Source organism: Dreissena polymorpha, chromosome 2 (genome assembly GCF_020536995.1).
Source record: "Dreissena polymorpha isolate Duluth1 chromosome 2, UMN_Dpol_1.0, whole genome shotgun sequence".
Classification (NCBI taxonomy): domain Eukaryota; kingdom Metazoa; phylum Mollusca; class Bivalvia; order Myida; family Dreissenidae; genus Dreissena; species Dreissena polymorpha.
The window spans coordinates 47,091,990-47,114,958 of NC_068356.1; the positions used below are offsets into that span (position 1 = coordinate 47,091,990).

Consider the following 22,969-nt stretch of genomic DNA (forward strand, 5'->3'; position numbering starts at 1 on the left):
TGTCTGCTGGCGTTATGTAAAAGTCATTTAAGGTGAAAAGCTGCGTACAACAGCTATGCCGAAAAAGCGCATTAGTGCTCTATACCCATGTTTAGGTCAGAGTTGTTGACACCGCGTAAGATAGGTATTCGATATTCAAACTATATTCATTTAATATGATGGTGATTGCAAATTGTCAGTTCTCATTACCATTTTTCTCATACTTACTATGCTTTCTGAACGTCAAAAAAGGGCCATGTTGTTGTTATTTTGTCACACTCTTTATAAATTTGAATGGCTTGTTAATTTCAAACTTGCGATTAATTTTGTAAAAATTAGTTGCGTCTTAAATTATGCAATAGCGAACAACTTCAGTGCCTTCAGCGCTTTGATTATATATTGAAAACGTCACACTTGTTTATTTATAATAAATCTTTCAAAATACGGACAGGATGTGATGACGTTGATATCAGCCGCAATTTGTATATAAACATGATTGTGCTTATTTCGTTTCTATACACATATCTGAAAGCGAAATAAAATAAGGTATGTTTTTATTTTGAATATTTTCGTATTTTATTGGTCAAAGTTTGCGAAATTGTAACACATGCTTACTAAGTAAGGTTTAAAGTTGCTTAACCGTAAATGCTTAAATAATAAGACCGGTGCGCATACACCAGTAACAAAACACACACACACTAAATAACGATGATTTAATCGTGTTAATAAAATTTATACAACATCAATGTTCATTTCTTTAAAAAATGTTGATTCATGGTTGTTTATTGGTTAATACGCAGCGATTTGGAGTTTTGATATTTCAAGTTATATTAATACTTATATTTTGTTAAAATGTAATTTTGCGTATAATTGAATTGTGTGTGTATTTAATAATATATGAAACGCTTAATATAATTGTTTCGAAAGGATTAGACCTAACATCGTATAATTAAAAGTTGTTGTCAAAAGACGATAATTAACACCCCTGATGTTGTATTGTTTGTACGCACGTATTTAAATCATTCTGCACCGAGCAAACTTGATAATAACTTATTTGAATATTAAGAAAGAAGAAGTTCATTCTGCTTGTAAGATTTATGAACACACGATGAAAACCACCTTTCACTTAATGATGTGAATAAATAATGTCGTGATTTACGGAGCTATTAAATTAAACAAGTGCCAAAGAATTGACTGTATTACTGTTGTAACTACTATTTCATTCATATTGAAGTTGTTCTAATAAGCGGTGTCTTGTTTCTATTTCACATTGAGTTTGACACCTTTTTTTTTTACTACACGCATATTCCAGATTGTATGCGTATATTTACCAATTGACGATGATGTACGGATAATATCGTCAAGCATAATGATATACATGTACACTGATTAAGATATACACTGCACACATTTATATTATTGGATAGTGGGACCTTTACCACGGTACCGTTCTTCTATAACTACTTCGTATATTATTCATACTATTACTTTTTTTCCAGCGCTCTCGAAACAAGCGAAATAAAATTGTGTTGATAAAAATATTTCACGAACAGACACTTTTTTATGGAACCATTTAACAAGTATAAAAATTTAATCTATGATTTTAATGAAATAAATACTTTGAAGTCGATATACCTTTATAATGTTTGACACATTTGCAAGATTTCTATTAATGTTTACATCATGGTCTTTCTTCTTTATAGATAACATGAGGTACGCGAATGTTGTAGCGGTGGTCCTTTGCCTTGCTATGTCCGGTATGTAAAACACTTGACATGATTTATTCATAAAAGTGGGACAGATCCGTATGAAGTAGTTTTACATTTCAAAGCATATTTCAGGCCTATCTATTTACACCCCAATTAAACTATCAATGTCAATAAATTGTATTACCACTCAAATTGAATTATATTGAGGTTTCAATTAAAGAGCTTTTTACTATTTGAATAAATTCATTTCAAGCATATATTAAAACAATGCATTATCACTTTATTTTACCCAATACATATTTGTTAACTTAATTACATAAGGCATGCCATTCATATCATACTTATTAATATTGCAAATAAATGTCTTTAAAACTTTAAAAATAAATATGTTTAGCCCCTTTCCGAAGGCCGAGGCCCCTTTCCGCTACGAGCTCTTTCCGTGGCGCTCGCCCCTTTCCGTTACTCGTATCGTACGGCATTCAAACATATTATAACATAAAATCATTTCTTGATTGATTTTGAGTAAAATTTAAAATGTAAACGTAAAGTAAGGTTTTGTTTATGAAAATACCAATAAATTTCTTTAAAACTTTAAAAATAAAGGTCAAAGTTCAAGGTCACTGTGACTCGAAGCAATAAAATGGTTTCCGGATGATAACTCAAGAACGCTTAAGCCTGGGATCAGGAAAGTTCATAGGGACATTGGTCATGACCGACAGATGACCCCTATTGATTTTCAGGACACTAGGTGAAAGTTCAAGGTATTAGTGACTCGAAGCAGTAAAATGGTTTCCGGTTGATAACTCAAGAACTCTTAAGTCTGTGATAAGGAAAGTCAATAGGGACATTGGTCATGACCGGCAGATGACCCCTATTGACTTAAAGGTCACTAGGTCAAAGTTCAAGGTACTGCGACTCGAAGCAATAAAATGGTTTCCAAATGATAACTCAAGAACGCTTAAGCCTTGGATCAGAAAAGTTCATACGGACATTGGTCATGACCGACAGATTACCCCTATTGATTTTCAGGACACTAGGTGAAAGTCCAAGGTCACAGTGACTCGAAGCAGTGAACCTGATGATAACTCAAGAACGCTTAATCTGGGATTAGATAAGTTCATGGGGACATTGGTCATGGCCGACAGATGACCCCTATTTATTTTCAGGACTCTAGGTCAAAGTTCAAGGTCACAGTGACCTGAAGCAGTGAAATGGTTTCCGGATGATAACTCAAGAACTAACGTATTCACACAACAGCTGCCACTACAACTGGGAGGGGGGGGCATGCGTGTTTTACAAACTGCCCTTGTTTGTTTAAAGGAAGTCTCTTCTTAGTGAAAATCCAGTTAAGGCAGAACGTGTTGTCCCTGATGAGCCTGTGCAGACTCCACAGGCTATTCTACGACAACGCTTTGCTCACATGCATTTAACCCCCTTTTCACAGAGCAATTCTCAATAAAAACAGAAAAATTATGCCTTGCTACCCTCATTGAAAATATTAAGCTTTCTTGTTTTTCAGTTACGGCATGAATTGTCCAACTGATTTTTTTTGAGAGCATCTAATTGCAATAAAAATGTCACAAGAAAAGTTTCAGACTTAAAGATTGGAAGAAAAACATTATGAACAAAACATTTATAAAAGGATGAATATCATTTCATTCACAAGGTGCCATTGTATACATGATGATCAATTTACTGTGATGATAAACTAAAGTAGACGCATAATAATGCCATCACTTTGTCCACACTTGTGAATACTTATTGGGGTTCATTGCACACAGATGTGGTGAAGATCAATGTAGGGGGAGGAACCAGTCAGATCCAGTTCACGAGTACCAACTACACGTCCACCATTCCCGAGCACAGTCCACCCTCGACCTCGGTCGTCAAGGTCGCAGTGACATCTGTTCAGCCGGGGCTCGAGTTCAGTTTTGCCTCTGGAAATACCAACCAAGCCTTTTCGATCAACTTGCAGGGTTAGTAAAGTGTACAAATGAATTGTTGTATTTTTTGCAGAAAATTGCAATCTACCTGTATTTTGTTTGTGCCCTTTATAAAAATTGAAGTAAGTGTGATGAAAATATTGTGTTTGTTCAGTTAACATCTAATTAACGTGTTGGTCTTGAAAGCTTCAGCTACATGAGACAACTGTATCTCATAATTATGTCTCTGTTTCTCGGAATAATTGAAAACTGAGTCGGTTGACTTCAAATCACTACATTATTTACCTTCAATGAAAAAAATACCAGTAAATAATAACAAAATATTGTATATGATTATATGATCATCTTAGCATTTGATAAAGACACAATTATTTTAACTTACATAATTACATTATGAAATATGCAAATATTAAATTACAGAGCCCATTTTATTTCTATTAATCCTGCTTTAAGTAATTGAAGATGTAATAGTTTTCCACTACAGCTCACCATTTTGTGATTGCACCATTATTTCTTTATACATTTACTTACATTTGGCACTGCTTTCCATGCTTGAGTTACTAACAGGTCTTTTTCCACTCATCAGGATTGGTTACCGTTAGCAACACAGAAGCGATAGATTACGAGGAGAGCCAGCACATTAGTCTTATTGTCGCAGCCACTGTCGGGAATGAGTCCGCGTATACGACCGTCTGGGTGTCTCTCCAAGACATCAACGACAACCCGCCCTTGTTCTCACAAAACAAATACGTGACCGAGTTGTATGAGAGAGTGCCGATTAACACTTATGTTATGCAGGTATGAGTTTCAAAGGTATTTGATACGAGGTGAACTACAATTGTGCATTTACATTTCATTCATCTTATGAAATGTGTATTAAAAACAATTTTCTGTTTATGATTGTGTTTACTATATATTTGTTTTAATTATTTATATCACTGTGTGTGTATGAATTTGAATATTATTATTACTTTTGACATTGTTTTATTATGCCTCTTCTTTTGTCAACATTTTACTGCTTTTTAACAGGTTAAAAGAAGTATATTTTAATACATGTAGTTTTTTAAACTTAATTGAAAGCAAATGAAGTAAAAGATTCTTTAATTTTTGCAGGTTTCTGCAAGTGATGCTGACAGCATCGGGCCAAACTCTGACATCGTCTACCGCATCATTGGCGGAAACGAGAAGGGCGTCTTCACCATAGACCCGCCGAAAAGTGGAATGATCAAGACAAACTTGATCGTAGATTACGAGGTGCAAGACTCGTACAGACTTGTTATAGAGGCCAGAGACGATGGGAAGACACTGTCCCTGTCGAGTACTTGCGTTGTGGAGATCAACATTATTGACATCAACGACAACCCGCCCTTGCTCTCACAGAACAAATACGTGAAAAAGTTGTATGAGGAAGTGCCGATTAACACTTATGTTTTGCAGGTATGAGTTTCAAAGCTTTTTGATACAACGTGAACTACAATTGTGCATTTACATTTCATTCATCTTATGAACTGTGCATTACAAACAATTTTCTGTTTATAAGTGTGTTTACTATAACTATTATTTTTTAATTATTTATATCGCTGTGTGTATTAATGTGAATATTAATATTACTTTTTACGTTGTTTTATTATGTCTCTTCTTTTGTCAACATTTTACTGCTTTTAAACTGCCTTAGCTTACGTAAAAGAAGAAGAATATTTTTAAATGTTTTTTTAAACCAAAGTGATATCAAATGAAGTAAAAGATTCTTGAATTTCTGCAGGTTTCTGCAAGTGATGCTGACAGCATCGGGCCAAACTCTGACATCGTCTACCACATCATTGGCGGAAACGAGAAGGGCGTCTTCACCATAGACCCGCCGAAAAGTGGAATGATCAAGACAATCGCGATCGTAGATTACGAGGTGCAGGACTCGTACAGACTTGTTATAGAGGCTTGAGACGATGGGAAGACACTGTCCCTGTCGAGTACTTGCGTTGTGGAGATCAACATTATTGTCATCAACGACAACCCGCCCTTGTTCTCACAGAACAAATACGTGAAAAAGTTGTATGAGGAAGTGCCGATTAACACTTATGTTTTGCAGGTATGAGTTTCAAAGGTATTTGATACGAGGTGAACTACAATTGTGCATTTACATTTCATTTATCTTTTGAATTGTGCATTAAAAACAATTTTCTGTTAAGAAGTGTGTTTTCTATAATTATTATTATTTAATTATTTATATCACTGTGTGTGTATGAATGTGAATATTACTATTACTGTTTACATCGTTTTATTATGTTTCTTCTTTTGTCAACATTTTACTGCTTTTTAACTGTCTTAGCTTACGTAAAAGAAGAAGTATATTTTAATAGTTTTTTTAAACCAAATTGAAGGCAAGTGAAGTAAAAGATTCTTTAATTTCTGCAGGTTTCTGCAAGTGATGCTGACAGCATCGGGCCAAACTCTGACATTGTCTACCGCATCATTGGCGGAAACGAGACGGGCGTCTTCACCATAGAACCGCCGAAAAGTGGAATGATCAAGACAATCGCGATCGTAGATTACGAGGTGCAGGACTCGTAAAGACTTGTTATAGAGGCCAGAGACAATGGGACAGTGTCGCTGTCAAGTACTTGCGTTGTGGAGATCAACATTATTGACATCAACGACAACCCGCCCTTGTTCTCACAGAACAAATACGTGACCGAGATGTATGAGGAAGGGCCGATGAACACTTATGTTATGCAGGTATGAGTTTCAAAGGCTTTTTAATACAAGGTGAACTACAATTGTGCATTTACATTTCATTCATCTTATGAATTGTGTATTAAAAACAATTTCTGTTTATAAGTGTGTTTACTATAATTATTATTATTAAATTATTTATATCACTGTGTGTGTATGAATATGAATATTATTATTACTTTTAACATCGTTTTATTATGTCTCTTCTTTTGTCGACATTTTACTGCTTATTAACTCTCTTAGCTTACGTAAAAGAAGAAGTATATTTTAATTGTTATTTTAAAACCAAATTGAAAGTTAAATAAGTAAAAGATTCTTTAATTTCTGCAGGTTTCTGCAAGTGATGCTGACAGCATCGGGCCAAACTCTGACATCGTTTACCGCATTATTGGCGGAAACGAGAAGGGCGTCTTCACCATAGACCCGTCAAAAAGTGGAATGATCAAGACAATCGCGATCGTAGATTACGAGGTGCAGGACTCGTACATACTTGTTATAGAGGCTAGAGACAATGGGACAGTGTCGCTGTCAAGTACTTGCGTTGTGGAGATCAACATAATTGACATCAACCACAACCCGCCCTTGTTCTCACAGAACAAATACGTGACCGAGTTGTATGAGGAAGTGCCGATGAACACTTATGTTATGCAGGTATGAGTTTCAAAGGTTTTTGATACAAGGTGAACTACAATTGTGCATTTACATTTCATTCATCTTATTAATTGTGTATTAAAACAATTTTCCGTTTATAATTGTGTTTACTATAATTACTTTTTGTTAAATATTTATATCACTGTGTGTGTATAAATGTGAATATTATTATAACTTTTTACATTGTTTTATTATGTTTCTTCTTTTGTCAACATTTTACTGCTTTTTAACAGTCTAAAAGAAGAATTATATTTTAATAGGTTGTTTTAACACCAAATTGAAAGCAAGTGATATAAAAGATTCTTAAATTTCTGCACGTTTCTGCAAGCGATGCTGACAGCATCGGGCCAAACTCTGATATCGTCTACCACATCATTGGCGGAAACGAGAAGGGCGTCTTCACCATAGACCCGCCGAAAAGTGGAATAATCAAGACAAACTTGGTCGTAGATTACGAGGTGCAGGACTCATACAGACTTGTTATAGAGGTTAGAGACAATTGGATGTCAAGTACTTGCGTTGTGGAGATCAACATTATTGACATTAATGACAATTATCCAAGGTTCACAAAGACGTCACCTGTTTGATATCAGTGAAAGTATGTGAATTGTGCACACAATTTCGTATTATTTACTTATTTACACCATTATCAATGTTGATGAAAGTAATCAGAAAATGGGAAATAATTGAGTTTTTCAATAGTATGTTGTTTTTTATGCTCGGGTGGGGGGAGCATGTACTTGCTGCTTTGTCAATCCGTCTAATTTCTTATTTTGACGGAGTTGCGTTTGGTGGATCTGAAACGAATTTTCCTTGTTATCTAAATTTCCTACTCAATGTCAGTATGTCCTTCCATCCATTATCACACTTTTCGTAGACACTAATGATCAAAATTTGACGAAAATTTACATGCAAATCCTTCTCAGGACGTTATGGCCAAAAGATTTTGTGAGGGAGTTTAAACACTTTGATTGTTAATACGTCATTTTCATGAACCTTTGCTTTAATTATTCACGCTTTTTTAGGTAGAACATGTGCATATTCGCAGTTTGATTTGCTCCATTGAATTTAAAAAAGTTATGAGCCTTTGAATAATGATTTCTTTCAGCCTTAGACTTCGGAAACTAATGATACAAATTGTATATGCATCTCTCCGAATCATTTTAAACATTGAGGTCAACTTTTATTCAGAAAGAGTTTATTGACAGATATATCACAAAGATCTGGTTGAAGTTTATGTCAAATACATAACAGACTCTCATCTGCAACTCTATGAGTCCAGCGAGCAAATCTTCTTTAAATTGCCAATCATACTCTAACTTTATCACACAATGGCTGCCACTACAACTGACAGCCCATTTGGCGGGCATGTGTGTTTCACAAACAGCCCTTGTTTATCATATGTTTGAAGGATTTAGCAGTTTTATTAAAAAGTCTTTAATTAGACGAGAGGAAGCTTAATTAATCCATATCATTATAAAATTCGATAAAAATCGATTGTTTGACACTGCAAGCAGTATCAAAAATTAGATGGCGACATTCGGTGTATTCGGGACTGTTAAATTTAACACGAATTTCATGTTTTACACCATTTGTACAAAATGGACTTATTATTGTATGTACATCATCTACCTGGTTCTAATTTGATTAGAAGGACACTGATTCTCAACTTTAAAAGTGCTGATGTCCGACTGCATTCAATTTTTGGCATAGCGTTCAGTTTATACTTAAATTTTACATTTTTCAAATTGTATTTATCTGAAAAATACTTTTAGCAAAAACACAGTTCACAGACAACTCCGTTCATCAATACATCTGTTCAAATCATGATTTCACCTCAATCGTGTATTCGGGTTGTGATCTTACATTTCAGCCAACACAGAATGCGTGCAACAGACCGACTGCCGTGACCCCGCGGATCGAACCTGCAACCGGAGGTGGCACTGCGTAGACAAAATGTGTCGTGTTTTGTGTGTCGGCCTTAGAACGCGAGACACGATATTTTGTGCGATACTCAAAGCGACACACGATATTTTGCGCGATACACGAAGCGACACACGATATTTTGTGCGATACACGAAGCGACATTGGATATTTACTACGATAAATCTCCTTTAGGGCTAGCAACACAAGAACAATATTTCGTAGTACATTCTCGCGCGTCGCTTCGTGTATTGCGCAAAATATCGTGTGTCGCGCAAAATATCGTGTATCGCTTCGTGTGTCGTGTGTCGCCCTTAATGAAAGAGGGGCGAGATTATAGATAACACTATCCGGATTCCGTAATCATAAGATACAAGCAGAGGACAATAATCCATGCGTGAAATCGATTACAGTAGTGACTGTCTGACGTCACTATTGACTAATACGGTATATAAGGTCGGGTTTCACGTTTGACGTCCTTTTGCGAAAAAGCTTTGACTAAGAAACTCCACCACCCACCCAAATAAATTGTTGTTAATTATGTTCAACCTTTTTGTAATGTTCGAATCTACTGCCGAGATATTTATAACAGAATTGCTGTCAATCTGTTGTTGGCAACCACGGCACACGTTCGGATTACATTCACTAGCTGTACACCACTCTTATGCAAGACGTCGGTTTTATTGTCGGGCCTCAAATCGTGGAGAGCGGCGGCGCCATGGTATGGATACATCGCTATCGTCCAGAATTAAGTCAATCTCCAGGATGTCGCTGGGACGCGACATTAGTGAATGGAAATTATGGGGAACAAAGGGTCATCCAATGTGTTTGAGTGTTTCTGCTACTTAACTTGCCGTGTAAAAGTGCTGTGATGTGTGCCTCCTTGAAACGAAATGAATGTGTATTAATATGTTATATTGTTGCTGCATATAGTGTGAGATATTGTTCTTACCACGACAGTTTATTCTTAAAATCTATGTCAATCTGACACCATAACTTATATGTCATTATTAACTTATATTTATGTTTAAAACTTCGTTCCAATATGACATTCTATGTCTTCGAGGTGATCGGAAGCATTAAAAGTATAAATATGTAACTACATGTATATAATGATGTACATACGGCCGGGGGACTTATACTTAGTATTTTGTTTTCAACTATCACGTAGTGCTAGTCTGTGTGAGGATGGCAGGAATTCTTTCAAAATTATTTTCGGGATAGTATAGGTGTTCTAGTACTCACTCAATGGCAATCTTGCTTAGGCATACCCAAAATTGCTCTTTTTAACTTTGGAAATTATTGTGTCATTGCGAATATTTTAATAAATGTTGCACTGGGAATCTACGGTACGGCGTACCGAGAATGTATTTGGCCGCTTGCGGTGGTCTTAGCGATTGCGCATGTACAATATGTTTCACGGTACGGCGTACCGAGAATTTATTTGGCCGGTTGCGGTGGCCTTAGCGATTGCGCATGTACAATATGTTGCACGGTACGGCGTACCGATAATTTATTTGGCCGGTTGCGGTGGCCTTAGCGATTGCCCGTGTATAATATCTTTTTCCGAACCAGCCTGGTGTTCGTTGAATTAGGAATTGCATAAATAAATATGAGCACATTTTGGAGCTGGTGTAAATAATATTCCGCCATTTGGCCATTTAATTCCATTTATCTTTTTGTATTGTTCCTTTCATTGTATTGTTCAAAGATACAATATCAAAATGTGTTTACGTAATCACATAAAAAAAATATAATAAACATGTAACTGACAAATTTTGCCTTTGTGATAATTATTCATTAGCTCTTTTAATACTTATTTACGGATTTGAATGCAACGGAGTAAAATTATAAAATCTTTATCAAGTTTATGCATTTATTAATAAATTAGAACTCATCAATCATGTAGTTGGTTTCTTTTACATTAGACAAAGTGATAATTCATTAGCTGTTCAATTTATTATACAATATTGAGATTGAGATGTTAATATATATTGAAATTGACAACAACCGCGACAGGCTGCTATAACTTTTTAACCACATCTTGTACAAGGCTAAAGACCTTTGTAAATATCGAATTTAACATGTTACTTAAATATATTAATATCAAAATTCAAGACTTCATTAATTATTGTTCACATTCAACATTTAAATGAATGTGTCACTTAAACAATTTTCCGTGTCTTAAGGCGCTAATCTTTTGCTTAAATCAGTTTACAATATGGCTACACATAATAATTCTTAATGAAATACAAAAATAAGTATAATAAAATTAATGACGTCAATAAACACATACAGCAAGATCAAAGTTTTCATTTCAATTTAATATGACATTCAACGTTAATTACCAAATTATTAGTTTCGTCTTAATCAAATACTATGTATAGAGAAATGAGGTACTTATCAAATGGATCCCTGATCCTATGGCGACTCACACGATAATTATAACTTACACGATACACAACTCGCATGACCCAGTTGACAATGATAATGCAGTCTTTAAGACTGAAATCTTCACGGACTAAAGGGCATCTTCCCTACAAAGTTCATGTACCTCGATACCATAATTCAATAAAACGTATGAAAAATATTATTACCGTTCTTGTCGTTACATTATGCATCAAGACTAACTGTCCAGCGCCGTGTGAAACCTTTGTTTACATACATTTCAACTGACATTTTAAACAAACGAGTGATTTCATTGGTCCAATGCGGAGGTGTGTCTTTACAACTGGAGATTTCATTCATAAAGACTGCATGATCATTGTCAACTGGGTCATACGAGTTGTGTATCGTGTTATTTCTTAAAAGTTGACCCAGCATTTGTAAAAATATTGCAAGACATATACATTTCCAGAGAGGACCCGTTTTGGGGTGATTTTGAGTTGCATACCTTGTTATATATATATTTGATAGTGAATTTATTTTTCAGAAAAGATAATTTTCGTTATAATATGATTATTTATCATTCAAAATGATGTTTTCACTAATTAATATCATAGCAACACGCTAACCACCTTTGTTCCGGTTTGGGGTTATGTGACCTTCAACAGTCTCTTACGGTAAAAAGAAAACACGCTCTGCAACTCAGATCGTTAAAATCGGGGTATAAACAGTTTGTCCCTGATCAAAATTACGCTTCAAATTGCATTTTCATTCATTTATATATATATATATATATATATATATATATATATATATATATATATATATATATATATATATATATATATATATATATATATATATATATATTTGTGGCCAATTTGCTGACATTTGTGATTTAATTCTGAGTTGCCATATAATTTTGCGACCGATAAATATTTGTCATTAAACATTTCTAAATTGCGGTAATTGCTTTGTGTTTTAAATTAAGTACTTAATATCCCACACGTGTTATGCTGATTTAGTATAACTTCTCTGATTCATAACAAGTATAAATGTGATTTTCTTTTGTACAAATATTTTATTTACATTCTTCAGTCACTGTCACAATTGACTATCAATATCTAAAAACACGTGACCGAAGAGAATACCAGTATACAACTTTTTAATTTTAAATTGAGAAATTGCATGGTTTTCAAAATTTTGGTAAGGGTGCTCCCAAAAATGAAAGTATCAGGATATTGTTTTCCAAACCTCTATTACATGATGCCAGTTAGAGAGAAGCTGTACAAAAAATGGATGAAAATCACAATATTTAGGACTTGCTCAACTCTTTCAAAGTTTTAAATATTTGTGTCAAAACCTGTGATCGCGAGTAAAATAACCTGTAGAACACACCTTTGACAGTTGTACATACATCATTATATGAAAAGTAATCATAGTCAAAATAAAAACAAATAATGATTAATATTCAATATTCATTTTCATCCTTTATGTTCTTTGGATCGGTGACAGTAACTTAGCATAAACAGCTCAAGACTAAGATGGTGCCGAAAAAAATCGATGACTTGAAGTAGATATCAGTATTACCTCGTAATATTTACAGTTTAGTGTTCTTTTTACATCATTTTGATTCAAGCAACATTGATAATATACCTTAGCTAACTAAGAGAAATTTATCAGTTAGTTCAAATCATTATCTGTAATCGCCATCTAATTCTTTGACTGATAACACAGAATATAGTAAAAATTAGTTAACAAACACGCAACAGGCACATAATACAACTAGTGTGATTTACAACAATCACCTTAATATAGAAGCAAACTAACGCAAAAAACAGTCTGTATTCTAATGGCAACGCATGTGTTGGTAGGTGCAGCCCTGGTAAAAAATGTCCAAGCATATTCGAGAGTATCGCTCGATGTAAGTAAAATGTAAAATGTATCCCAGAGACCAGATAGCCCACAGTTTCTCAAAACAGAAGCACACTTGGAGACTTTTCTAACGCAACACTTTTCAAACTTGAATATCTCAGTTATGCATTAAGATTTTTTTCTAACATTTCACATGTGATCATTTGACTATATTTTGTGCAAGATTACGATTAAAATCATTCATCCGTAACAATCAGGCGCTTTTGCACGTGGGGTAGATGTGATTTCATCTTTTTGCACGTGAATTGATGATACGCGATATGATTCTAATTTTATTTCAATATCTTCATTTTAGATGGGTTGATACTCTAGGAAAACATAAAATTAATTTAAAAATCAATATGTCTCGTATAAAATTTCAGGAGCGCAACAGCGCAATCGGCATGTTGCAGGCTACCTTCCCCGTTTGCTGAAGCATCCAATCTTCACGGATGAATGGCTTCATCATTTGCTTGTGCATTTTGTGAACAAATGATCACATCTTAAATTTTAAATCAAAATATTCACTCATGACTGAGATATATATATATAAGTTTGAAAAAGTCTGCGTTCGAAAAGTCATCACGTGTAGTACAGCGCGGTATATTAATCAAATTTAATTTCAATTTCATCATTCTAGGTGGGGTTTTACACCAGAAAAGCATAACATTAATAAGAAAAACAATATTGCTCGTACGAGCGCAATAATACAAGCCGGTCGGTATTAAGACGTGTAAGTTAATGCGGTTTTGTTTACACATTGTTATTTTATAATGTACGATTTTGCGAATTTTACATTTTTTCAAAGATTTTTTTAATTTGATATATTTGATATTTTAATGTTGATCAATTTCAATTAAATTTCCACGAATGATTAGATATGTGTTGAATAAGTTTGATTCCGAATTTCAACAAAATCCGTTCGAAAATAAGGGAGCTATATTGATTTGAATACGTGTTGCGTTAGAAAAGTCTCCAAGTATATATTAATATTTAACGCTTATGATAGGTTAACAGTGTGCACGGTAACCATTAACATCATTTGCAGATTAGCTGTTTCATGAATTACCTACTGTTTTACAAGTTGTACATGTAATGCATATAAACAGTATATATATTCAATATTAGCCATTACTAGCCAAAACGTCATTCTCAAAATTACTTAAAGGAATGAAGTTGAACTATTAGATGAAAACTTCATGAAACACTGTGGTTTGACAGCAGACTCGTACATGTTCACGAAGATGCCGTTTATAACTGTCGAAGATTACCACTTGTATCAACGTTGTGTTTTTAATTGATCTCTATTGTGGCAATGTCTCGTAAGCATATGCTATTAATGATATTGCAAAGGCTAAAATGTATTAACTGTCATACATGTAAATTAACAACATCATAAGCGTTTTATGCAATGATAATACAATTTGTAACATTATAAATAATATGATTAATATTATTCCTATTTCTATTTATAAAGATGCGAAGAAAATCGGGATCTACTTGATGCTATTCCACGTGTTTCACTATCTATACAGTTCAAGTAACTCTCAAAATAAATTCTTAGTTAACTATTTAGTGTGATATAAAGCTGACTCTGAGACAGATATTGACTGAAAGTTCGAATTCTCATCAGTGAGAGTAATTGTACATAAGGTATTTGAGATAACAACTGGAATCTGATGGAAATATCAAGAATTATTATTGTTTTACAGTATTTGCAATCATAACTCCAATTTGTCTAAGTACAGTTGTTGAATTAATGTTATTTTCATTTTTTTCTGGCATCTTATAGCATTTTATTTAATGTTTATTCAAAAGTCCTACATATATTTTATCTTAGTTACACGCAACACACAATGGAGACTTCTTGAATGGTTATACGGAGTAAGAAAGCAAATATAAGATATAATAAAGTATATGTATGTATTAATGGGATTTAAAGAGAGTATGCGCGATTTTTATATGTGTTAAATTGCATAATATTGATAAAAATATGTTACAATAACACAAAATAGGCGAGAACAATTATACATTGAAGGCGAATTTCATAAAATGCAGCAAAGCCAAATTAGCGCCCCGAGCCGATTGTGACGAAGATATTTCGTACATATTTTCCTACAATAACCGGAGCATTCGTCTTTTTATTAGGATCGGAGTGTTCGTGTGTCGATTGAATAGATATCGTTGCAGGAAATTAAAATGATCCGTAAAACTTAATTTAATTCACATCGTTCATGCATGATATACATGCTGGCGAATTCGACTGTAGCGACATTTTCAAATTCAGAATTAAATATCTGGCTTTTTTCGCATTTTTCGACACATGTTCTTCTTAACTTTTATTATCCCCACGCTTTTTGAAAAACGTGAGGATATTGTGGTTATCTCCGCCGTCCGTCCGTCTGTCCGTCTGTCCGTCCGTCCTGGCCACTATCTCCTCCTTCACTATAAGCACTAGAACCTTGAAACTTACACACATGGTAGCTATGAGCATATGTGCGACCCTGCACTATTTGGAATTTTGATCTGACCCCTGGGTCAAAAGTTATGGGGGTTAGGGCGGGGCCGGGTCAGAGATTTTTACTCATTTTTTATGTTATTTTACATTAACTTCTTCATTTCTGCATCGATTTACTTCAAATTGATACCGAACCTCTCTTATGACAATACGCTCAATCTCAACTATGCATGGTCCCATTACCAACGCTAGGGCGCCCCGCCCACATAGTCCACACCCACCCAAAATTGCCTTTTACTACAGTTTCTTCATTTCTACACCGATTCACTTCATATTGATACGGAAATTCTCTTATGACAATACGGTCAATCTCATCTATGCATGGCAATACGGTCAATCTCATCTATGCATGGCAATACGGTCAATCTAAACTATGCATGGCAATGCGGTCAATCTCAACTATGCATGGCCCCATAACCAACCCTGAGTCGCCCCAACCACATAGGCCACACCCACCCAAAATTGCCTTTTACTATAACTTCTTCATTTCTACACCGATTTACTTCTAATTGATACTGAACTATTCGTATGGCAATGCGGCCAATCTCAACTATGCATGGCCCCATTACCAACCCTGGGGCGCCCCGCCCACATAGGCCACACCCACCCAAAATTGCCTTTTACTTAACTTCTTCATTTCTACACCGATTCACTTCTAATTGATACTGAACTTCTCTTATGACAATACGGTCAATCTCAACTATGCATGGCCCCATTACCAACCCTGGGGCGCCCCTGGGTCAAACATGCAGGGTGGGCATACGCGCCGGCCTCTGCCGCGCCATTTCTTGTTTTCATTTATATTGAAATATATGTATAATAAGTTTTTATACATTTTATATAAATTCATGAATATTTGACAAAATCGTGCATACTCTCTTTGACTGTGTGAGCTACTTTGATATGCTGACTGACTTACAAAATAATTATTTTGACAGATGACACGTGGTTAAGTGCACATAGTTATGATGCTTAAGGAAAACAAATTTACTAAACAAATAGCAATGTTCACAGCCAAGATATCTGCTTGTGTAATATGACACAAAAACACAAATTGTAAAATGCTTATTTGGTCAGAAAATCGCTGAATATGGTACAAAAACTTGTTTTTGAAATCTAAAACGTGTTGAGTTCTAAATATTAATTTAATTATCCCCACGCTTTTTGAAAAGCGTGGGGATATTGTGGTTATCTCCGACGTCCGTATGTCCGTCCGTCTGTCTGTCCGTTCTGGCCACTATCTCCTCCTACACTATAAGCACTAGAACCTTGAAACTTACACCCATGGTAGCTATGAGCATATGTGCGACCCTGCACTATTTGGAGTTTTGATCTGACCCCTGGGTCAAAAGTTATGGGGGTTGGGGCGGGGTCGGGTCAGAGATTTTCACTCATTTTTTATGTTATTTTACATTAACTCCTTCATTTCTGCATCGATTTACTTCAAATTGATACTGAACCTGTCTTATGACAATACGGTCAATCTCAACTATGCATGGCCCCATTACCAACCCTGGGGCGCCCCGCCCGTATAGACCACACGCACCCAAAATTGCCTTTTACTATAATTTCTTCATTTCTACACCGATTCACTTCAAATTGATACTGAAATTCTCTTATGACAATACGGTCAATCTCAACTATGCATGACAATGCGGTCAATCTCAACAATGCATGGCCCCATTACCAACCCTAAGGCGCCCCACCCACATAGGCTACACCCACCCAAAATTGCCTTTTACTATAACTTCTTCATTTCTACACCGATTCACTTATAATTGATACTGAACTTCTCATATGACAATAGGTCAATCTCAACTATGCATGGCCCCATTACCAACCCTGGGGCGCCCCGCCCAAATAGGCCATTCCCACCCAAAATTGCCTTTTACTATAATTTCTTCATTTCTACACCGATTCACTTCTAATTTATACTGAACTATTCTTATGACAATAGGTCAATCTCAACTATGCATACCAACCCTGGGGGCCCCGCCCACATAGGTTACACCCGTCCAAAATTGCCTTTTACTTAACTTCTTCATTTCTACACCGATTCACTTCTAATTGATACTGAACTTCTCTTATGACAATACGGTCAATCTCAACTATGCATGGTCCCATTACCAACCCTGGGGCGCCCCTGGGTCAAACATGTAGCGTGGGCATACGCGCCGGCCTCTGCTGCGCCATTTCTTGTTTTCATTTATATTGAAATATATGTATAATAAGTTTTTATACATTTTATATAAATTCATGAATATTTGACAAAATCGTGCATACTCTCTTTGACTGTGTGAGCTACTTTGCTATGTGGACTGACTTACAAAATCATTATTTTGACAGATGACACGTGGTTAAGTGCACATAGTTATGATGCTTAAGGAAAACAAATTTACTAAACAAATAGCAATGTTCACAGCCAAGATATCTGCTTGTGTAATATGACACAAAAACACAAATTGTAAAATGCTTATTTGGTCAGAAAATCGCTGAATATGGTACAAAAAACTTGTTTTTGAAATCTAAAACGTGTTGAGTTCTAAATATTAATTTAATTATCCCCACGCTTTTTGAAAAGCGTGGGGATATTGTGGTTATCTCCGCCGTCCGTCCGTCTGTCCGTCCGTCTGTCTGTCCGTCCTGGCAACTATCTCCTCCTACACTAAAAGCACTAGAACCTTGAAACTTACACCCATGGTAGCTATGAGCATATGTGCGACCCTGCACTATTTGGAGTTTTGATCTGACCCCTGGGTCAAAAGTTATGGGGGTTGGGGCGGGGTCGGGTCAGAGATTTTCACTCATTTTTTATGTTATTTTACATTAACTCCTTCATTTCTGCATCGATTTACTTCAAATTGATACTGAACCTCTCTTATGACAATACGGTCAATCGCAATATGCATGGCCCCATTACCAACCCTGGGGCGCCCCGCCCGTATAGACCACACGCACCAAAAATTGCCTTTTACTATAATTTCTTCATTTCTACACCGATTCACTTCAAATTGATACTGAAATTCTCTTATGGCAATACGGTCAATCTCAACTATGCATGACAATGCGGTCAATCTCAACTATGCATGGCCCCATTACCAACCCTGAGGCGCCCCACCCACATAGGCCACACCCACCCAAAATTGCCTTTTACTATAACTTCTTCATTTCTACACCGATTCACTTCTAATTGATACTGAACTTCTCATATGACAATAGGTCAATCTCAACTATGCATGGCCCCATTACCAACCCTGGGGCGCCCCGCCCAAATAGGCCACTCCCACCCAACATTGCCTTTTACTATAATTTCTTCATTTCTACACCGATTCACTTCTAATTTATACTGAACTTTTCTTATGACAATACGATCAATCTCAACTATGCATACCAACCCTGGGGGCCCCGCCCACATAGGCCACACCCGTCCAAAATTGCCTTTTACTTAACTTCTTTATTTCTACACCGATTCACTTCTAATTGATACTGAACTTCTCTGATGACAATACGGTCAATCTCAACTATGCATTGCCCCATTACCAACCCTGGGGCGCCCCTGGGTCAAACATGCGGCGTGGGGATACGCGTCGGCCTCTGCCGCGCCATTTCTAGTTAGGAAATATTTTGGCTACCGAGTTTTATTATGGCACATCATCAAATGGTGGGTTGGTGGTAAATAAATACCTTTATTATTTTTTTCATTATGGATGGGAGCACCCTATGCCGTGCCTGCGTGCGTATATGTCTGTGTGTGTCTTTTGAAATACGTAAAACTAATGTGATGTTACATCGATATATAATCAGTTCACCGTTATAAATTTGAATAGAAATATGTTTAAATTTACATGAAATTGAGAAGAGAAACTAAGACACGCACATGTATGCTGTCAATATGACCGTATTCCATATTTAGCCACGTAAGAAGCATGATTTTGACATTCAGTACATGATGAGAGGGGTTCTATCAATCTGTGAGCGCTTATTTAGATGACAAATCTAGAATCATACAAAGATACGTGACTTAGTGCTTTCACGATTTTTCATAAATAGAATAAATACATTTGAGACTCGCACAAAGTCATGTGTCGCAGAGACGTTGAATATCAGTATATAAGTATTGCCTTATGTATCAAAGAACAGTCTTACAAAAGGTTCGTCGGATTCAAAAACAAACGCCACCATGAAAACCATTGCCTGCTTGATTGCTGTCGCTCTTGGCAAATTTATTTGAAATACTTTTGTAATATAACATTGATATTTTTGTTAGTTAGTATTTGTACCATTCATTTTCGCAATTTAAAAAACTGCGTATTCTTTTTATTATTTCAGTTACGATGGAAATGGCGGAGGATTGCCCAACCAACAACGTAAATGCAGAATGCACCCACATGACTTGTGCAGACGGTTTTCACAGGGAATGCGTTAACCAAATTTGCACGTGCTCAAGTGAGTTTTTCACACAATAATGCTGATTACTCGTTGTTTAATACCGATACTATTCTTATAAAATGTAACACATATAAGGAAATGTTAAAGGTTTTTGTTTTTATTCAATCGCTTTAAACTAAAATACATAAATGCATGTTGAGAATACATTTATAACTCTTTCAGTGCGGGAACCAAATTTTAAAGGACTTTGCAAATAGTTTGGATCCAGATGAGACGCCACAGAACGTGGCGTCTCATCAGGATCCAAACTGTTTGCTATTCTGATAGTATTCTTTGAAAAAAAATCAAAGAAAATGCTAATTTTAGAATTTCAGCAGACGACATTTTAGCAGACGACAAATTTCCCAGCATGCAAAGGGATAACAAATAAATCTTCAAAATCACAAAAAGTGACTCACAGTATTAATTGGCCATTTTATGTTTAACTTTAGTTTAAATTTGATATTAGTGCTATTATTTATTTAAGCACGTAAGTATCCAATATCTTGGAGTATTTAAAATTTAACTTACATTTCCTAACATTCGAATTTATAAACTAACAAGCAACATCATGGACAAATATGTATATTAAGTATTTAAGTTATAAATATTTTTATGCCGCAATAACGAAATTATGTAACAAGTTATTGTGCATACCCTTATATAATATAAGAAAACTTTTTATAGCCATTTATAAACTGCTGACTTTGCTTCATGTGTAAAAATAATATTTGAAAATCTCCGTAAAGTATGATCAAATGAGTCATGTTCTGACAAAACTGGGCTTAATGCATGTGCGTAAAGTGTCGTCCCAGATTAGCCTTGCAGTCCGCACAGGCTAATCAGGGACGACACTTTCCGCTTTTATGGTTTTTTTAGTTTCAAGGAAGTCTCTCCTTACCGAAAATCAAGTTTAGGCGGAAAGTGTCGTCCCTGATTAGCCTGTGCGGACTGCACAGGCTAATCTGGGACGACACTTTACGCACATGCATTATGCCCAGTTTTCTCAGAACACGACTCAAATGATCATGGTAATTATAGTAAAATAAAAAATGAATAAATAAAACTTTTGCGAATACATGTACATCATCTGATAATAATCATCATTTTTAAAAAGCTGAAATCATCATACGTCCTTTAGTTTTAAAAATGGGACAAACAATGTCTTCTAGTTTATATCATAGCTGTGAAGGATTTAGCAGTTTTATGTACTACAAGTCTTTCATCAGACAAGAGGGAGCTTAATTTATCCACATCACTATAAAAATCGATAAAAATCGAATGTGTGACACTACAAGCATTATCAAACAGTAGATGGCGAACTTCTGTGTATTCGGGACAGTAAAATCTTACACGTATTTAATCTTTTACACCATTAGTACAAAATGGACATATTATTGTATGTACATTATTTACCTGTTTCTAATTTGATCTGAACTATAAACATTCTCAACTTTCAAAGTGCTGATGTCTGACTGCATTAATTTGTTGGCATAGCATTCAGTTTTATATTAAAATTTCAGTTTCAAATAAAGTCTCAACTTTTATTTATCTGAAAAACTTTAAGTGAAATCACAGTTCACAGAAAACTCCGTTCATCTATACATGCGTTCAAATTAGCGTTTTTGAAGAGTGTCCATATTTAAAGGAACCGTGTAATCTGTATATTCAGCACTTTTTATATTACATAATATTATATTTACTCTACAATGCCAAAAATGAAAATTGCCATTGGGAGCATAAAGCAAGATTTTTTGACATAGTAACTGTTTACTGATCCATAGTTGATCTTTTGCACCATGGGTCTGGTTACTACTTTACCCCAACTTGCATCCATGCCAATTAAAAAACAAGTATATGGTAATTGATTTTGAACGTCAACTGTGTAGATATATCATGTGATAATTATGTTCACTTAAACAAAAAGCCGACAGCAAACAAGCCGTGATACAAAAATATATTAAGCGTATACGCCATAGTGTTATGCGATTATTTCTCCTCAATCGTTTATTCGGGTTGTGATCAAACATTTCAGCCAACACAGAATGCATGTTACAGACCGACTGCCGTAACACCGCGGATCGAACCTGCAACAAGAGGTGGCACTGCGTAGACAACAGATGTCGCTGCTACTGAAGAACCGCAGGATGCTCGTTCATACAATAATGTGATCTGCGTTAATTGATGATGACTTAAATAAAGTATCGGGGCTATAAGGTTTGAAAATGTGTTTGTTCTTGTTCTTTTCATTTCGGTAAATGTTTAGGTTGTAGTGTCAGTGCTAGATTTTTACAATCACATGCAACACATATTTACCTTCAACTGTTTATTACATGACCATGAACGATGTTAAAGCCACCTTGGTTAAATCAAATAGTTACGTCGTAGATTTAATACGATCATGCCGGGTAAAATTGATAATCACATTGGCCTTCTTCAAATAACAAAACATATATAAATGTAGCAGAGTAAGAGACTGCTTTTGTTAATAAAAGTACGCAAAAAATCAATGCATCACGTGTGCTAATATTTTAAGAACGACATTTACAGTAGCATTAAGTTAAACCTTGGCGATTACATCCCGTTCCACACCCAGACGCCGCATGTCCTTATATGCAACGGAAGATATAATAACGTTACGAAGTCCTGAGTTAAAACAATTATACAAGTGTCATCAAGATTCAGTCAACAATATTGCTTTTAGGTATGTAGTATAGCTTTTCTTATATTTGTTTTGGTGACTTTTTTAAAAGAGATCCAGATTTTAACTCGGCCTACATTTTGTTTAT

General features: G+C 35.3%; 1 protein-coding gene and 1 long non-coding RNA gene across 2 annotated transcripts; both read left to right on the forward strand.

The window, feature by feature from the left end:
* Positions 1-449: 449 nt before the first annotated feature.
* Positions 450-8,963, forward strand: LOC127869709 (protocadherin Fat 1-like). The gene is made up of 8 exons (XM_052412364.1): positions 450-525; positions 1,683-1,736; positions 3,470-3,664; positions 4,218-4,429; positions 4,745-5,068; positions 6,692-7,012; positions 7,312-7,500; positions 8,886-8,963. The coding sequence occupies exons 2-8, from the start codon at positions 1,688-1,690 to the stop codon at positions 8,961-8,963; spliced, it is 1,368 nt and encodes a 455-aa protein (XP_052268324.1). The 5' UTR covers positions 450-525; positions 1,683-1,687.
* Positions 8,964-19,884: 10,921 nt separating this feature from the next.
* LOC127870271 (uncharacterized) lies at positions 19,885-22,406 on the forward strand. Its single transcript, XR_008044733.1, has 3 exons — positions 19,885-19,903; positions 20,082-20,198; positions 22,216-22,406. It is a non-coding gene; the product is annotated as an uncharacterized LOC127870271 (long non-coding RNA).
* The last annotated feature ends 563 nt before the right edge of the window (positions 22,407-22,969 follow it).